The following is a 17,107-nucleotide window of genomic DNA, read 5'->3' on the forward strand; positions in this document are numbered from 1 at the left end:
ATGGCATCTTCATCAAATGATCCATTCGACACTAATCTTGACCAACGTTTTGATGATCTTTTTGATGATTTTTTTGATCAGCAATTTGATGAAACGTTTTACCGTGTTATGGAGCAGCAAGCAACAAGAAAACCCAAGAAGAAGCGGGCATATATTGAAAGAGAACGGGAAGAAGGGCACAACCGGTTGTGGAATGATTATTTTCGTGACGATGCCACATATCCGGCTCAAACATTTCGACGTCGGTTTAGGATGGCCAAACCGTTGTTCATGTACATTGTTGAACGTCTTTCCACAGAAATCCCATTTTTTAAACAAAAAAGAGATGCTGTGGGAAGATTCAGTCTCTCCGGACTACAAAAGTGCACGACAGCTATTCGAATCATGGCCTACGGTTGTGCGGCAGACGCTGTTGATGAATACCTTCGCCTTGGAGCCAGTACGGCAATTTCCTGCTTGGAAAATTTCACAGAAGGCATAATACAGTTATTTGGAGATGAATACCTAAGGAGACCAACACCGGACGATCTTCAAAGGCTACTCAATATGGGCGAGAGGCGCGGGTTTCCCGGGATGATAGGAAGCATTGACTGTATGCATTGGGAGTGGAAGAATTGTCCTACAGCCTGGAAAGGTCAGTATACCCGTGGTTCTGGAAAACCGACCATTGTCTTAGAAGCAGTAGCATCTGAAGATCTATGGATTTGGCACGCTTTCTTTGGACCTCCAGGTACTCTAAACGACCTTAATGTTCTTGATCGGTCTCCCGTATTTGATGATGTTTTACAAGGGAAAGCTCCTAAGGTGAATTACATGGTCAACGGTCACCAATATCATTTGGCGTACTACCTCACGGATGGAATTTATCCCAGATGGGCAACTTTTGTCAAATCCATTCCGCTTCCACAAGATGAAAAATCAAGGTGTTTTGCTAAACGTCAAGAATCTGTCCGTAAAGATGTTGAACGTGCTTTTGGAGTCCTCCAAGCGCGCTTTGCGATCGTCAGAAATCCAGCGCTTGTTTGGGATAAAGAAAAAATCGGAAAGATTATGCGGGCATGCATCATATTGCACAATATGATAGTGGAAAACGAACGAGGAACCTATACCCAATTCAATCTTGCAGATTTTGAACAAGTCGACGCTAGCAGGACTTCACATGTGGATAGGACATATTCAACATATATGCCTACAAATATTTTAAACTTGATCGGGAACCGGAAAAAAGTTCGTGATAAGGAAATACATCAACGTTTGAAAGACGATCTGGTAGAACATATTTGGAACAAATTTGGGAACTCCGAAGATTATGACTAAATCGTTTTATGTATTCAATATTTGTATTTTGTATTTTAAAATATTCTTGTCATGAATAATAATTTGGTTTGTAATTATATATATGTATGTTACAAATTTAAATTTGTTATAATTTTTAATAAAAAAATAATATTATTTTATTTTCATGAACCTCATTACAGGTTCAAGGTTGGAACCATAAAAAAAAGAGAAGTTCTTAACTTCTAAACTTCCACAAAAATATTACTAAAAAATCGCTTAGAACCCCTATATGAGGTTCAGGGTTGAACATGCTCTTATCTCTCTCAGTTTCAATTTTCAAAGAATTTTAAAGGTGCTAAATTCGTCTCCATCTCCGTTTTCCGATACTTTTCTTTCGTTATTTTCTTTATAATAATGTAATTCGCAAAATTAATTCGAACTAAAACTCGAAAGTAATTGCGCGTAATTTCTTTTATTTTTTCCACTGATTGATTGCATTTTTTCTCGCAGCTCCACTTCTCGGGAGCTCTTTTCGTTTTGGGGTTGAAAAAATTAGGGTTTTTTTTTGGGTGTGGTTCTGTTAATGGCGACGACGCAGGGGCAGCAAACGGCGATTGACCCGACGGTTCTGGATGATATAATCAGGCGTCTCACGGAGGTCCGGTTAGCTAGACCAGGGAAGCAAGTCCAGCTCTCGGAGGCTGAGATCAAACAGCTCTGCACTACAGCTAGAGATATTTTCCTTCAGCAACCCAATTTGCTAGAGCTTGAGGCACCCATCAAAATCTGTGGTATGTTTCTCGAACCGAATATGATTCGTTGATTTAAGGTCGTCTGCTGATTTTAGGGTTTCCTTAATGCTCGTATTTTTTCTTCTCCTGGGTTAATATCTTCAAAAATTGTCAACTTTTGTGTATCATTAATCTCAAGCTCGGACTCTCTTAGTGGTTTTTGGGATAATGTTGTTGACCATCGTGAAACTTTGCCATGGCTTAAACCTTTTGTTGATGTTCTTAAGCGACTAGAATCTGAGTGAGAAATGTTTTGGCTTTTGTGGTTAATCTTTATGTAGAGAGTCTAAACACATGAGTTTTAACTATGAATTTCTAGTATATCATCCAAGGAATTTTGATGTAATTGGTGCTGGATCCTGCACAGTTAGAAAGGTTGTTAATGAATCGAATTGCCAGAAGGATCACATTTGAGTATGAAAATTTGTTTTGTTGAAGAGTTGTTCTCTTATCAGAGAATATGCTGTTTCTTGCAAGTTTGAGTCGATTTGAGTAGATGAGAGATTTTCAGCAAAGCAAGCAAGCATCGCTTTGTTTTGCAATGCTATATTCTTTGGAACTGTTGAGAACATTATATCTACTTCGAGTTTAGCAGCTGATGGCTTTATGAAAAATCCAATCCCTTTGTATGATTTCCCTTATGACTCGTGGTGTAAATGTCTTAAAAACAGGTGACATACATGGGCAATATAGTGATTTGCTGAGGCTGTTTGAGTACGGTGGCTTCCCTCCTAGTGCCAATTATCTGTTTCTGGGGGACTATGTGGACCGAGGCAAACAGAGTCTTGAAACGATATGTCTCTTACTAGCTTACAAGATCAAGTACCCAGGGAACTTTTTTCTACTAAGGGGAAACCATGAATGTGCTTCTATCAATCGGATTTATGGCTTTTATGATGAATGTAAAAGGAGGTTTAATGTGAGGGTATGGAAGGTTTTTACAGACTGTTTCAATTGCCTTCCTGTTGCGGCGCTTATAGATGACAAAATATTGTGCATGCACGGTGGACTATCGCCGGATCTCAACCATCTGGATGAGATTAGAAGCTTGCCTCGCCCAACCATGATTCCCGACACCGGGCTGCTCTGTGATTTGCTCTGGTCTGATCCTGGGAAAGATGTTAAAGGATGGGGAATGAATGATAGAGGCGTTTCATACACCTTTGGTCCGGATAAAGTCTCTGAATTTCTAACAAAGCATGATCTAGACCTTGTGTGCCGTGCCCATCAGGTAAATGTTTTGATCATGTCTCTCTCTGATTCTACTGCCTTCTTGTCTCTTGATGTCAACTAGGATATTTAATGTTCTTTTTTTATGGCAGGTCGTGGAGGATGGTTATGAGTTCTTTGCTGATAGACAACTCGTGACGGTGTTTTCAGCTCCTAACTACTGTGGAGAATTTGATAATGCTGGCGCGATGATGAGCGTGGACGAGAACCTTATGTGCTCTTTTCAGATTTTGAAGCCCGCGGAGAAGAAGACCAAATTCATGATGTCCACAAAGATTTGATCTTTTGATTAAGGTTAGTCCATAATCTGTCCTAGGCAAACCGAAACAAGTGAATGAAAGGATTCTTATGCATTGATATCTTCCTTACAAGCCAAGTACATATCTCTGTTAAAAAAAAAAGGCTTCTAAAGGGTTTTCCTGCTGAAACTTTAAATCTCATGAGTTATTTTGGCTTTTCCTTCTTTTCGCAGATGGATTTGGTCTTGCTCAGAGAAATTGATTCAAACCATTGACGATTTGGCTCTAAAGTGTGTGCCGATGGTAGTGAGAACTCTTAGAAAGGAGCAAAACCTTAGTCTTCTAATCTCTTTCTTCCCAAATTCTCTTTCTGCATATTTTTTTTTCCCATCTTCTTTTAAGGGTTTTACATGAGTTTCATCTGCCTGTTGAAAGCACATAGATGGTGTGTACATGCATATGATCATTTCTTGGATTTTAGGACACCAAATGAAGTGATGATTATAACCAAAAAAAAAAAGTGTTTAGTATGATAAGCTTTGTCTCTTAAGCGGCATGTGAATGTGGAAGGGCATAAGGCATATGTGGAGGTCTTCACTTAACCAACATCAAAATCGAAAGAGCATCTTATTACAAAATAAAAAGTCTCACTCCTGGTCAAGTAACAGAAGAATGTGAGCTCTTGAAATTAATCAAGAAATGTCCACTCGTCTTTGTTTGATCGTGTGTGAAGTGATAGATGATCCATTTGGTGGACAGTGGACACTAAAAATAGAATATAATATGATAAGTAGATTATTTTTTTGACATTTTTTGAACCTAGTGAACCGATAATAATTAGATTTAGAGATGGTGAAATTGAAATGTGGTTCTTTGTTGTGGATGAGAAGCAAAACACGAAGCGATAACTAAGCTTGTATAAGTAACTTTTGTTACAAACGGGAACCAAAATCATATGTATCCAATTCCTTGGACAACTTATTATGTCACTATCATTTCAAAAGACATGTTCATATTCTTGGTCCATTGGCTCACTAGAATTTAATCAACGTATAGAATCCTCAAAAATTTCCTCAACGTATTTATGTCATATTCGCCTAGACTTTCTACTTCCTTTGTGTTATTTGGTTGGAGAAGTTTGCAACGCGGCTTAATTTAATATCTCTATGTTCTGCTCTATATATAGATTAGTAAGGCATCGATTGTTCTACAAGAATTGGTTTATCTACGGTTTTGGTTTTGATTAAGATTATGCTTTTAGATCAAATTATATCGTTAGTTTACAAAGAAAGTACATCCAAATTTCAAATCGGATTTATCTCTATAGTTGGTCCGACTCATAAATCATAATCGGGATTCATTTTTCGGTGACAGAGAAAAAAAATATATCCATTTTGACTATATCAAGATTTATCAGACCAATTTTTCTGGTTATTGGTTTATTTGGGTACAACATTACACATTTACACTCCTACACTAGATTCTTGTTTGCATCTTATTAATAGTGATTATATATGGTTTTTTTTCATTCATAAACAGAAGGGATGTTAACAGCGGAAAAACAACGGCCGAGATTAAAGAAGTCTAATAAATATTCAAGAAATGCGATTATAAACGCTCAAAGAATTTACAGAATTTTAATATAGCTTTTACTCTTTTGGCCTAACGTTTTTCATTGTTCGCCACTATTTATACACATATTCATAATATAGTTTATTGTATCCAAATCACGAATCCTGTAATCTCTTAGCCTTTTTTATCAAAATGTTTTCCCGAACATTGTTGGTTTTCTTCGCCTTTTCCATTTTCATCGTATGCTCGAGTAGAACGTTGGCGCCATCTCCGGACAATTCGCCAACGCAGGTACCTTTTATTTATATATTTTATCATTTATATTATTTTCTTTTTCGAAAACTAATTACGTATTATCCTTAAAGCGTATATTTTTCAATTGAATATGCTACACAGTTGTATATAGTCCAAGTTGATCCTGATGTGTATCATAATGACTGTAACAACTACCAACAACTTCTCCGAAAGGTGGTTCACGGAAGGTAATATTGGGTTTCTATAGAGTATAACAATAAGCAAAAAACGAATTCATTTGAAAATGCTATATAGCAAAGGCAAACCAATAAAACAAATAAATAAAGAATGTTATGAGGGAATATATAAGGCAAGACTAACGAGGAATCCAAGAGTATAATAATAAAGGTTGAGTTAATAACGGTTGTAAAAGACATTCAGAATTTTTAGTTTTGTCATACTCTATTTTTTTTTCTTCAGGTCACCAAAACTAATATATTGCTACCAATACGTCCTGAGCGGATTTGCAGCAGTATTCACCGAAGAAGAGGCTGAAAATTTGAGAGGTATAATTGTTCAACTAAAAAAAAAATATATTGTTGTTTAGTGGTTAAAAGATTTATTATGTCAGTTGAGGGATCATGGTTTGAATTTTTTTTCTTTCATGGTTAGTCATTATTTTACAACCCAAAAACCCCGGAATTTTACAAAATTTTCCAAAATTTGGCTAGGAGTTCTAGATTAAAACAGAAATCTACTTAATTGTTGGAGCACTGATCTTGCTGGTCAAGAACACTATGACTAATATTATAGGAAGAAAAAGAAACACATCCAACGTTTTAAAAATGAAAGATAAAGATTCTGGTGAAAAAGAAGATTTATATTTATTTATCAAAAGAAAGATATATTGGTTGAGAACTAATCACCAAAAAATAATGTGGAATTGACAAATTCCAAAATTAAACAATACGTTAACTGCTTTTTTCTTAATTATAAACCCATGCAGGTGAGAAAGGGATTTATCGTGTTTCCCCAGACGAAGAAGTCCACATAGATGTGGCTAGAATCAAGCAACCTAGTCACTAAAATCAATCGAAGCAAAAGATTCAATTTCATATGATACATCCAATGTATTTTTCTTGTAATTTCTTCATAAAACTGCATTACTTATTGACTTTGAGTCATAACGTGTAACAGATTAAAGATAAAATAAAACTATTATGATTTAATTCTATATACTTCCGACGTCTTACCGGCCTGTGAGTTTGATGCTTCTCCCGAGGATAGTAGTGACTTACTATTAGAACGTTTACAAAGTTCATTTCAAAACTTGGAAGAACTAAAAAGAGATGTTTTTTTACATAAATGAAATGCGTTTGTCAGATATTATCTTCCATTCTTCCTACTTCAATTATATGAATATTTGGTCCCTCAAACTCAACTGATCCAGCTTTATTCGAGCCTAAAGCCTAACTCTAAACGGTTCTGAAATTTATCTAATAAATAAAAATATATAGCCATAGGCCAGTTCAAAGTAGTTTAAAACCTGTTCAAGTCTAACCCGGAACAAGCCTTTTATAACAATTGGATCTGGGATTTGATCTGAAATAGGTTACAGGAAGTTTGGAGATGAATCTGGAAAATATCACCACGGACCCATCAGACCTAAATCTATGACCCATGTATCCTTAAAATACCAGCAATGAATCTTTGTAAATATATGTAAGGAAATTTTATACGATTATAAAATTCAAAGAAGCTCTATTTTTAAATTCACAATCAATAAATATTTATTTTTATTTGAAAGAGATAAATTAATAATTCTATAAATCAATAAATTATCAAAACTCTAATATTATTAATTTATAATGTTTATACTTTCTTTTGTATTAATTACAAATAAACTCCATTTTACGAACGCATATTGTTTTCAAATGTTTGAATTCGAACTGATCCACTGGGTAAGTATAAGATTCTTTTTATTGATAAGAAAAAGGAGCAAGTGCTTCTTGTTGAGCTTTAGGGAAACACAAGGTAACGCTTTTCATCTTTTTTTGTTTGTTTACTACTGATTAGGTATCGTTATCTTTTAGTTTTGTGCTGTCTTAATTCTATATATCCCAATTTACACATTCATTGGTTTCGTTTCAAATACCTTAACCTTTATGTTTTTATAAGTCTTAATTATTCTTATTTTTAAAAGTCTTGGTTAATCTTATGGCAAAAGCACATATATACTAATTCTCGGAATTTGTAGAAATGTAATGGGCAGAACAAAAATCAGGGTTGTATGGAACTCAATCTTTAGTTTCGACCAACAAGACAATAATTGATGGGTGGTCAAGTTTATGACACAGAGTAGTTCTCAAAATAGCATTATAAGTTCGAGCCCACATAGACTTATCACATCCATGAAGTTCAATAAAATTTAAAACAATTTGATGTAATTATAAATACTAGTATAATGAAAGAAAAGTAAACATGCAACCAAGAAAACTAAACAGTTAGGAAATTGGAAAAATTTTCTATGAGTTTTGGGATCGTCTAGGTCTAATATTTTTTTTTTTTTTTTTTTTTGACCTCGTCTAGGTCTAATATTCGATTTAAAATGTATATAGTTTCTTCATTTAATTGTTAGCTCATTCAAAACTTTGTATCAGATATAAAAAGGTTTAGTGTTCAATGGATCTAAACATCTTAGTAGCCATATTATGAAAAATATGCAATGAAAACTAAGCATAAGAGATCCAAACGGTATATTGGTCCAAGATTGGGGAGCAGAGAGCATTTTGTAGCTAGGAGCTTGTTTAACCCTCAAGCTATGGCTCTCCTGAACAGAAAAAAGGATCCAATCCTCTTTCCAAAAGGCTGCCCACTCTCTCTCCAATATTATCTCTATCTATAAGTCTTTTTGACATTATTGATGTCAATGGTGTCCATTAATTGATAAAGTTGCAATTGGATGTTGATGATGGTGGTGAACATGCATGTCATGATTTCCTAAAGTCCCATGAAGCACACGTATCAACACACTTTTTCCATTTAATCTTTTTTTTTTTGCTATGAATGTAAATATCATTACAAATGATATATTAAGTTTTTACAAACGAGAATAACCTATAGTTTGATACCTTGTCAAAAAAGAATAAAAACAAGGTAGCAAAACCTTGGCAACAGATGACCGGTTTTCCATTCAATCTTTCTTTTTCATGTTTCTTTTTTGCAGTCGAATTATTCTTTGCGTGAGGAGTCTATACCATTAGTTTTCACTTTGATTTAATTTGCATTGTACAGATAATTCTAAGTGTTTGTTATATACAGTTACAACCGGTCATGTGTTGTATCTTTGCAGAGAATGTTTTAAAACGCATAGTCAAAGTCAAACAATAACCGATAAAAAGAATATTAGGACAAATACCCATCACACGTATTGACATTATGTTCTATCGGTTTAGGTTCCGTTTAGTAGATGCACAACATTTATTCTATGTATGGCATAATTGCTCTTTCTCTGCCTGAAATGCTATATATGACTTTCGTAATATTGAAATATATACTTGGCATTTGTAGTCATTGCGAAGTTGATGTGTCACTTATTTTTCTTTGTCAACAACATATGTATATGTTATTGGATTTGAATTCGGATTATGACACGGTTTTGACACTAATATAAAGCATTAATTACATGTACTAATCAATATATCCACATTGTCATCATGCTTTAGTTCAATGGGTTGATTGGTTTAGACGTAAATATTTGTGTTTTTTTTTATGAACATCTTATAGACATATTAGATTGTTCATATAAAAAGGGGTCTCAAATCATACTGTATTTTAAGAATTATAACCACGAACGTGAAACCTAGCAAAAAAAAAATCTTTATATTTTGATTAAAATAGTAAAGATTTTGTGTTTTTTCTTATAGTAATAACAATCGTAATAAGTTATCATACAATCGTAATGGTCAACGCAAATGCAAGCACTAGGATGTATCATACGTTGACCCAAAAAGCCTTGACTTACTATTTCAGCCAACGATCACAAACCCTAACGAAAAGAATTTACTCGCATACATAGTATTTCTTTTCAATAATGTATATCAAAATAAAGTGTACTGTAGGCCTAATTAATGTCCACCAGATATTATTAATAAGTATATATATATATATATATATATATATATATATATATATATATTACAGTTGATCAATTGGTAAACTAGTCGAATAGTTCATTGACTAATCTATAAAATTTAATCAGCTAGGCGGTCAATTGATCATACGTACAGCCAATTAACACATAGTGTATGTAATCTATTTATTGACTGGCGATTAGTCGGTCTACTAAATTATACAGCTAATTCAACAGTGTGCAAATGCAATAGATCAGTTTTTATTGATGTGCAATAATTGGTGGATTAATCGATTCCACTCATAGATGCTTCTGAAAAGAGGGGGTAACTAGAAAATTAAATGGCGCCGAAATTACCAAAACAAAATTAAGAACAATATAAATTTCTTACCATGGTTTCATATACAATAGTCAGAGTTGGCAAGTGTTTGATAGTGTCTATAAATAAGCATATAGGAGAGTGAGTATAGCTTATACCTCCCAACACAATCACTACAAATCTTTCTCAAAGCGACTTCTCTTGTTTCTTCCCTTTCTGTACTCTCTGTCTTTCTCTTCTGAATACATATCTCTTACCTACAAACGACTAACTCTTAAACATAGAAAAACAAGTATACACGATATAAAGTTGAAAAGAGCGGTCCATGGACAAGAAAAAGTCAGTATCGGGTTCCTCTGCATCCTCCTCGTCTTCATCTCTTGATCATCTTTTTGGTCCAAGAGTCTCTTCCTCGTCTTCTTCATCATCAACAACGGGATTGTTCCAATCCATTTTCCCACCACCCTCAATGGTATGAATCAATATATATATGAGATATCATCATCATTATAAGAGTATAAATTGTATGTACCGTCTCTTATGTCTCTATATATATTTTATTTGTTCTCAACTCAAGGGGACGCAAGCGGATTTGGCAAATCGAAATGGAGCTGCCAAATATCAACGTCCAAATTTGGGGATTCCAAGTGAGTCTATTTCTGACGCTAACTAAGTGTTCTGGACGTGTCAGTCCTTAAATAAATTATTTCTCAACGTAGACATAATAACTATGAACTCAATGAAATACAACTTCATGTACTAAAGGTCTAAAAGTGACAAATATTATTATGAGACTACAGATGAAAGAGGAGAAAGGAGAAAATATAAGGAGAGGAAGGTTTACCAAAACGAAGAAACACAACCACCATGCAACTTGAGCTCATCAATTTACTATGGAGGCCAAGAGAACTATTCTTCTTCAGCACCACCACAATCAACAACCAATCTAGATGATGTAGGGTTTCTTAATTACCAAAAAATCATTGTGTTGCATATGGATAAAAACACTAGTACTCGGATTAGATTTCCATCTGACAAGCAATCCTATATTACTAAGCATCTAAATTGCACACTACCGTATATGTAACAGCATTTTTGAGACATAGTTGGATTTTTGAGCTATATAAACGCATATAGGCAAAGTGATATTCTATAAATTAATATCTTGTAATTTTATTTAAGTTCATTTGGATATATATATATATATATATATATCATTGTGTATGTACTTTGAATTTGACTCTGATTAAAATCGCTAACTCTGAGGTGTTCAGTATATGAAAGATGGAGAGGAAAGCGGTTCTGAACGTGCTTCGAGAGGAAACTGGTGGGAAGGTAAAAGATTACAAACATTTTCCATTCACCAGTTTCATACATTTTCTTTTATCTATATACGAAACTCATTTATAGATAATCAAAATATGCAGGATCGCTTTATTACTAAATATCAATCCTAGCTGATGCCTGATGATGCACGATAAGAAAATGGTACAACCTGTATTGCATATTCTTGAGTTTACTATATCTCTTATGGTTTCAGAATAATAAAGGAACCAAATAATTCATAGTGAATAAATAAGTTGCTGATTGTCTTCTTAACGTTTATTTTGCAGGAACCTCGATTAATTGAATATGGAAGGCGACGTATAGAAATATACCTAGAAAATATATGAATAACAAATTAACTAAAAAAGTTATGTAAGAGTATATATGCCTTGTATAAGGAAGAAAAAGGTGTAGAGTACATTATATATATAGTATAAGACGAAATAAACGTCTATACATAAAGGGAGTATCGATATATGAAAAAAAAAAAAAAAAAAAAAAAGAGTATCGATATATGACTTGTTCATTCAATATGTTTCAACAAAAGCAACAAGTTAGACAACTCTCTTTATAATGAAATCGACATCTGTCTAAGAGTCGCTTTTGTTTTGTTGGGTCTTTGTATTTAGTTTGATATGTAATCCAATTTCATGCTGCTTCGTATGTAATGTAACTGTATCGTATCATAGTAATCGATCCTCTGATGTTAGTATATAAAAAAAAAATTCCTTATGTTCTTCTTCTTGTGACACTACTTATACCAGAAAAATGAAGAAACTAGATTTGGTAAAATCGTTAAGAATTTTGACAAGAACGAAGTAATTGATGGATTAGAGAAAACAAATGAAGCTAATTACGAAAACTACATTCATCGATTTGATAGACATAAGACGGACAAACTAAAATACAGCCCAAATGGTCCATATTTTGGGCCTGTGATGAAAAAGGCAGTACCTCAAGCAGGAATAGTAAAAAATTGAACTCGCCGTTGCCGGGGATCGAACCCGGGTCACCCGCGTGACAGGCGGGAATACTTACCACTATACTACAACGACTTTTTTTGACGACCTCACTGTTAGAATAGATATATATATATATGTATTCATGTTTCATCATAAGACTATTTCTTCATCCATCAGAAATCACAAGGCATTACTGGGATTTTACTTTCAAGCATACTGTTAGTAAGAAAAGTTGAAAATATTATATTTTACTTTCAAGCATACTTTGAATTGTTTGCAAAATTGCATTGTAGACTCTTGTTTATTGATAATGCAAAACATACACGATCGTAAAATGGTTTCAAAGTATTTATAATGGACCTAATCGAAGGGTCGAATCGAATTCTCACGATTAGTCTACGATGTGAATCAAAAATAAACTGCCAAATATGCAAATACAAAAATATAAATTGCTTAGTATATTAAGGAACAAAAAGCACTCGTTCGAAGATTAGTGTTTACGAGGCTTTGACCATTGACGGTTCAACAACTAGTGATATTGCTAAGCACATACTTTCTATGGCGCACGTGATGCGCTTGTGAGTAACGTTGTACACCACACATGCTATGTGATAAACAGTTGGCGTCGCACGTGCTGTAGCATTGCTAAACCGAGTGAACGAGAAAGAATCATTCCTTTTGCATGTGGCCTGAGAGAAAAACTTGGGCCAATTCCCTTTGCTTTGAGAGTTTCTAAACTCAAAGTATCTGTGTTTCTTCTATCTTTTGATACTTTTCATTCTTTCATAAATTGATTTAAAAATAGCCACGGCTAGAGATTAACTTTGAATTTTGTAATTATCATATAAATCTCATAGTGGTCATTTACTCTTCTTTGTGTTAGTTTTGATGTATAACGTATTATTAAAATAGTGCTTTTGATAAAATTTTGTTGCAATATCACTAGAATAGTTAAAACTCAAAAGTTGCTTTGAGTTTTGTCGGCCGTCATTAGATCTCATCTAGTGGAAACTGGATCGTAGAATTTGAGAGCATACCAAAGGCGATTGCTGAGATCATATTTCATGTAGCAATCTTTTTATATATTTAAATCGAAGACATAGTGGTAATGAAATCGTATTTGCATAACACAAAAGTCTCATTTCGTGGAAAAAAATAATTGAAAATATTATTAAAACAAAAAGCAGTGTAAAAAGATGTTTGATAACTTGAACTTCACGAGATCCAAATGCGGGTAACGTTGGAACAGCTAAATCCACGTCAAAGAGGACGAAGCTTATGATTAAAATGGTCAGCTAAGATTCCTCATCCTATGCAATTTTCCTAATTAATACCACAGTTTTAAGTATTAACTAATATTGTCTCCCACCCAAGCTCGTTCAAAATCTCTCTACTGCCTATACTAGCTATTTCCGTGATACAATAGTATTAACTAATTATTTATTTGAAAAGAAAGATGAGTCGGATTTTCATTAGATCGCCGGGTTACATCAAAAACCACGATAATATCAACACGTAAATATTACATCGAAACCATCGTTATTACTTATTATGAAATTTTCAACTAGAGAAAGAGCTTTTAAAAATGTTGATCTGTTGAGAATGACTACCGAAGACAAAAAAATAAAGTGGCTAATAATACCAAGCAGAAGAAAACTTCAAAATAAACTGTCTCTTTTTAAGTAAAAAAACAAAAAAAATCTAAGCCAGAATATTATAGATATATAACAAATAAAAGGTTGGATGCCTGTAAACTCGTATATACCTTTTCGCTTATTCATCTCTTCTCATAAGTGATTTTATTACTTATTAGTTATATTGCATATCCTTGTAAAAGTAATGAAGTTGTGCAATCTCAAACTTGTGTAAATTCAGTTTATTACATGCCATTATCCCTTATGTAAGTTCACAACTTTATTTATATTAATGAAGTTGTTGATAAATTAAAGAAAGAGACTTCCCATTTGAAATGGACGGATGGTATATTTCTGTCACATATCCCTCTATAGGCTTTCGGCGGGAAATTCGAAATGACATTTGCAGATTTCTTTGTTTTTTTCTTTTCTTTTCCTGTAAGTCTTTCTTTTTATTTTTTATTCTTTCTTGCTTGAAACATTTAAAATCGCATCCTACATTATCACTCAGTCAATTTCGGATACGGTAAATCGCCCCCAACCATTCATTTGCTTCCATTATTATTATTTATTTACTTATATTTTTGTGTTTTTGTTTTTCTCAAATGTTTTGTAGAATGAAGGCAGCGAGAAAGACAGCTTCTGTAAAGCATATGCTGGCAGACACACAACCCACCTTCATTTGCTTCCACTCACGCGCTCTTTCTCTCGCGTGTAATCCACTTCCCTAAATAACTCTCACTGCCCTTAATTGCTTTGTTTTATTAAGGCCAAATCTGATAAGTCCCGTCGTAAATTACGGGGAAAAAATGAATGGATTCCACCTAAGTTTTGTTGTTGTTATAACAACATCAACATCAGCAGCTTTCTCAATGGTTGTCTAAGTAATATTTTTGTTTATAACAGATTATAAAGCATTAAACGAAGTTTGGAGTATAATATTATTGTGGGTGCTCTTGGTCTTAGTTTAGTAGTCTCCGGAGACAAAAGACGCAACTAGGGGCACATTTTTGGGCTTAACGTATACAGTTACTTATTAAAATATTATTAAAATGAGTTAAAAAAAAACACTTTTGAGTTTCTTTCGATTAAATTAACAATAAAAATATACTGCTTATGTTTTCTTGCTTGTACATATATTCCAAAGAGAAAAAAAAAAGAAGAAGAGAAGAAGATCTGTTCCCGCTCTTTTGACTTAACGGTGCTGTCCTTTTCGGCAGGTAAAAGCTGGACCCCACCACCATTTCACTTTTCTTTTTATTTTATTTCTTCTCCTATAAATATCTAGGCGGGAAATTTGTAGTATATAGTATATATTATCTAATTCAGTTTACAAAACGGTTTCGAATCCGTCGTTAAAGTCCTGTTATATGACGGCTCGTTAAGTGTAACGGAGGAGGGAGAAGTGGATAGATCAACAGGCTCTTTAAAAATCCGTTACGTCAGACGGAGAAGGAAGGGGGAGAGTGACGGATCGACTGATTAAAATCTGCCGAATCTGCTGAAATGCCACGTCACCTCTATTCAAATTTCCTGAGTGGTCACGAGATTTCTATGACCGATTTTATATAATTTTTTTAAAGAAAAAAAAAAACGAAAACCCTACAAAATAGGGGTCTTCAATGGTTACCAGAAAAAACCGAACAGTCGCCGAGTGTTTGGTTTTAACCATTGTGACTTTGTAATCAGTGTTTTATAAAGAGTGTCATTCTAACATTTTTCATACATATTAAGAAAATTACTAAAAATACAATTTTATCTTTTATTAATACATTAAATAACTTATTTTTATCTAATAAATATATTAAATTAATAGAGTTAAAATTAGAATATTATTTAAAATTTTGCATTGAAAATATAAAACGACACTTTTTGTGAAATAAAAATAAAACTTTAAAATAACACTCTTTATAAAACGGAGGAAGTATCAAGTTGTAATTAACGCCATTTATTAACGTAATTTTTACGAGTACTAAATTGCGTCTCATGAATGCTAAAAGGAACTTAATTATTAAGAAGTAAATGTATTGTAATCTAGGAAAAAAGAAAAGAGGCGGTAGAAGAGGAGAGTGCAAATGATGAGAAGGATTTGCATGAGGAAAAGGGAGGAAGGCGTAATTATCAAGTGTTCGATGCTTTTGATTAGCCCACACAATTTTTGTTTTTTTTTTAATATAGTAGATTCTACAAAGACTGAGATTTTTATTTAGGGTAATTAAAAAAAATTAGAAGACAATGAAGCTGTAAATGACAACATTTTAAGATTAAGTGGGTTCCACCTGTATTTCTCATGCCCATAGACATTCCAATACTTAAATATCTTATCTTATATAATAAAAAAATATTGAAAAAGTGTTTAAAGAAGATGAAAAAAACCGATCATGATGGGCAATAAATTTGTAAGAAAAAAAGGTCTATTGGTAAAACATAGCGGTAAATAATAGAGGCAACAGAAAATGGCGAAAAAAGACACTAGAAAAAATACCATAGCAGTTTAAACTCTGTCTTAAATAAATAAATAAAATCAGACACTGAGTGACACTGTATAGTTTAATCTACTAAATGCAAAATACTTCAGAAAACACCAAGGGACATATAGTTTTGATTTTCGTCCATCACGCATTAATTACGGATAACTCTATAATTATAAATTTTAGAAAAAAAAAAAAAGGAGAAGAGAGATATTAAAGTGCTTTTGAGCTGTCTCATAGAAACCCTGAAACCTTAATAAAAGCAACCATGTCTTCAACATTCTCCATCTCCCTCCTCACTTAATACTCCCAAGGCCCAAGCTCTTTCTCTCTCTCCTCTGCTTCTTCACTGTCTTTATCTCTACATGTCTCGCCTCCCACCTCCTTCTCTCTCCGTCAACCTTCCACTCATGGGGAAGATAACACCTTCTTCCGAGTTAACACCGACTCGACTCGGTTTCCCGAACGAGTTCCCTTACGAGTTCGACTCTCCAGCTTTCTCCCCTGGTTTCACCTCTCCTGGTGACTCCACCGAGACTGAAGACGAGAGCAGCGACGACGAGGAAGACTTCCTCGCTGGCTTGACTCGCCGACTCGCTCCATCGACTCAGCGTCTTCCTCCTCCTTCCTTCCAAACCAAGGCAGAGGTACGATACGAAAGACTCGAAAATGGCTTCTCTGACACTTAAATGAAAATCCTTTAGCTGACTTTAACCGATTTTGTTCTGCAGGAGAAACGTCAAGTCGCAGCTACTTCGCCACAGTCAACACTGAGTGGACTCGGAAGCTTTTCAAACTCAGGAAGTCGGAGCCCTATTTTCCCACAGTCGCAGGGACATTCTCTGAGGAGAGACAATGCCTGGGACGTGATTTCTGCTGCGGCTGGAGAAGTAGCCAGACTCAAACTTGGAAGCTTCGA

General features: G+C 34.1%; 5 protein-coding genes, 1 non-coding gene and 1 pseudogene across 7 annotated transcripts in view; 5 read left to right on the forward strand and 2 right to left on the reverse strand.

Moving 5' to 3' along the window:
* Positions 1-1,317, forward strand: LOC112081611 (putative nuclease HARBI1). Its single transcript, XM_024148399.1, has one exon. The coding sequence runs from the start codon at positions 1-3 to the stop codon at positions 1,315-1,317; it is 1,317 nt and encodes a 438-aa protein (XP_024004167.1).
* A 257-nt stretch (positions 1,318-1,574) lies between these two features.
* On the forward strand, positions 1,575-4,080 carry LOC18028096 (serine/threonine-protein phosphatase PP1 isozyme 4). Of its 2 annotated transcripts, XM_024148204.1 has the most exons (5): positions 1,575-1,630; positions 1,789-2,069; positions 2,741-3,300; positions 3,392-3,593; positions 3,772-4,080. In XM_024148204.1, the coding sequence occupies exons 2-4, from the start codon at positions 1,862-1,864 to the stop codon at positions 3,578-3,580; spliced, it is 957 nt and encodes a 318-aa protein (XP_024003972.1). In that variant the 5' UTR covers positions 1,575-1,630; positions 1,789-1,861; the 3' UTR covers positions 3,581-3,593; positions 3,772-4,080. The 2 variants fall into 2 exon arrangements, with proteins under 2 accessions (XP_024003972.1, XP_006411223.1); XM_006411160.2 differs by lacking the exon at positions 1,575-1,630 and having other exon boundaries at positions 1,688-2,069.
* Positions 4,081-5,262: 1,182 nt separating this feature from the next.
* Positions 5,263-6,554, forward strand: LOC18028097. The gene is made up of 4 exons (XM_006411161.2): positions 5,263-5,401; positions 5,507-5,592; positions 5,825-5,910; positions 6,351-6,554. The coding sequence occupies exons 1-4, from the start codon at positions 5,303-5,305 to the stop codon at positions 6,428-6,430; spliced, it is 351 nt and encodes a 116-aa protein (XP_006411224.1). The 5' UTR covers positions 5,263-5,302; the 3' UTR covers positions 6,431-6,554.
* Positions 6,555-9,969: 3,415 nt separating this feature from the next.
* Positions 9,970-11,481, forward strand: LOC18028098. The gene is made up of 6 exons (XM_006411162.2): positions 9,970-10,267; positions 10,373-10,442; positions 10,596-10,750; positions 11,070-11,130; positions 11,223-11,283; positions 11,409-11,481. The coding sequence occupies exons 1-5, from the start codon at positions 10,121-10,123 to the stop codon at positions 11,237-11,239; spliced, it is 450 nt and encodes a 149-aa protein (XP_006411225.2). The 5' UTR covers positions 9,970-10,120; the 3' UTR covers positions 11,240-11,283; positions 11,409-11,481.
* A 623-nt stretch (positions 11,482-12,104) lies between these two features.
* TRNAD-GUC lies at positions 12,105-12,176 on the reverse strand. Its single transcript has one exon. It is a non-coding gene; the product is annotated as a tRNA-Asp (tRNA).
* A 2,142-nt stretch (positions 12,177-14,318) lies between these two features.
* LOC112081612 lies at positions 14,319-16,476 on the reverse strand (annotated as a pseudogene).
* Positions 16,477-16,480: 4 nt separating this feature from the next.
* Positions 16,481-17,107, forward strand: part of LOC18028100 — a 1,882-nt gene continuing 1,255 nt past the window's right edge. Inside the window, exons 1-2 of the mRNA XM_024148005.1 lie at positions 16,481-16,835; positions 16,920-17,105. Coding sequence (XP_024003773.1) covers positions 16,554-16,835; positions 16,920-17,105 — 468 coding nt within the window. The 5' untranslated portion in view covers positions 16,481-16,553. The remainder of the gene's footprint in view (positions 16,836-16,919; positions 17,106-17,107) is intronic.

Source organism: Eutrema salsugineum, unplaced genomic scaffold (genome assembly GCF_000478725.1).
Source record: "Eutrema salsugineum unplaced genomic scaffold, Eutsalg1_0 scaffold_10, whole genome shotgun sequence".
Lineage (NCBI taxonomy): Eukaryota > Viridiplantae > Streptophyta > Magnoliopsida > Brassicales > Brassicaceae > Eutrema > Eutrema salsugineum.

Coding starts and splice junctions, on each gene's coding strand:
- LOC18028098 (XM_006411162.2), top strand. CDS start 10,121: ATGGACAAGAAAAAGTCAGTATCGGGTTCCTCTGCATCCTCCTCGTCT. Junction 10,268..10,372: donor TTTTCCCACCACCCTCAATG/GTATGAATCAAT, acceptor TCTCAACTCAAG/GGGACGCAAGCGGATTTGGC. Junction 10,443..10,595: donor TCCAAATTTGGGGATTCCAA/GTGAGTCTATTT, acceptor ATGAGACTACAG/ATGAAAGAGGAGAAAGGAGA.
- LOC18028097 (XM_006411161.2), top strand. CDS start 5,303: ATGTTTTCCCGAACATTGTTGGTTTTCTTCGCCTTTTCCATTTTCATC. Junction 5,593..5,824: donor CGAAAGGTGGTTCACGGAAG/GTAATATTGGGT, acceptor TTTTTTCTTCAG/GTCACCAAAACTAATATATT. Junction 5,911..6,350: donor AGAGGCTGAAAATTTGAGAG/GTATAATTGTTC, acceptor AAACCCATGCAG/GTGAGAAAGGGATTTATCGT.
- LOC112081611 (XM_024148399.1), top strand. CDS start 1: ATGGCATCTTCATCAAATGATCCATTCGACACTAATCTTGACCAACGT.
- LOC18028096 (XM_024148204.1), top strand. CDS start 1,862: ATGGCGACGACGCAGGGGCAGCAAACGGCGATTGACCCGACGGTTCTG. Junction 2,070..2,740: donor GGCACCCATCAAAATCTGTG/GTATGTTTCTCG, acceptor TCTTAAAAACAG/GTGACATACATGGGCAATAT. Junction 3,301..3,391: donor TTGTGTGCCGTGCCCATCAG/GTAAATGTTTTG, acceptor TTTTTATGGCAG/GTCGTGGAGGATGGTTATGA.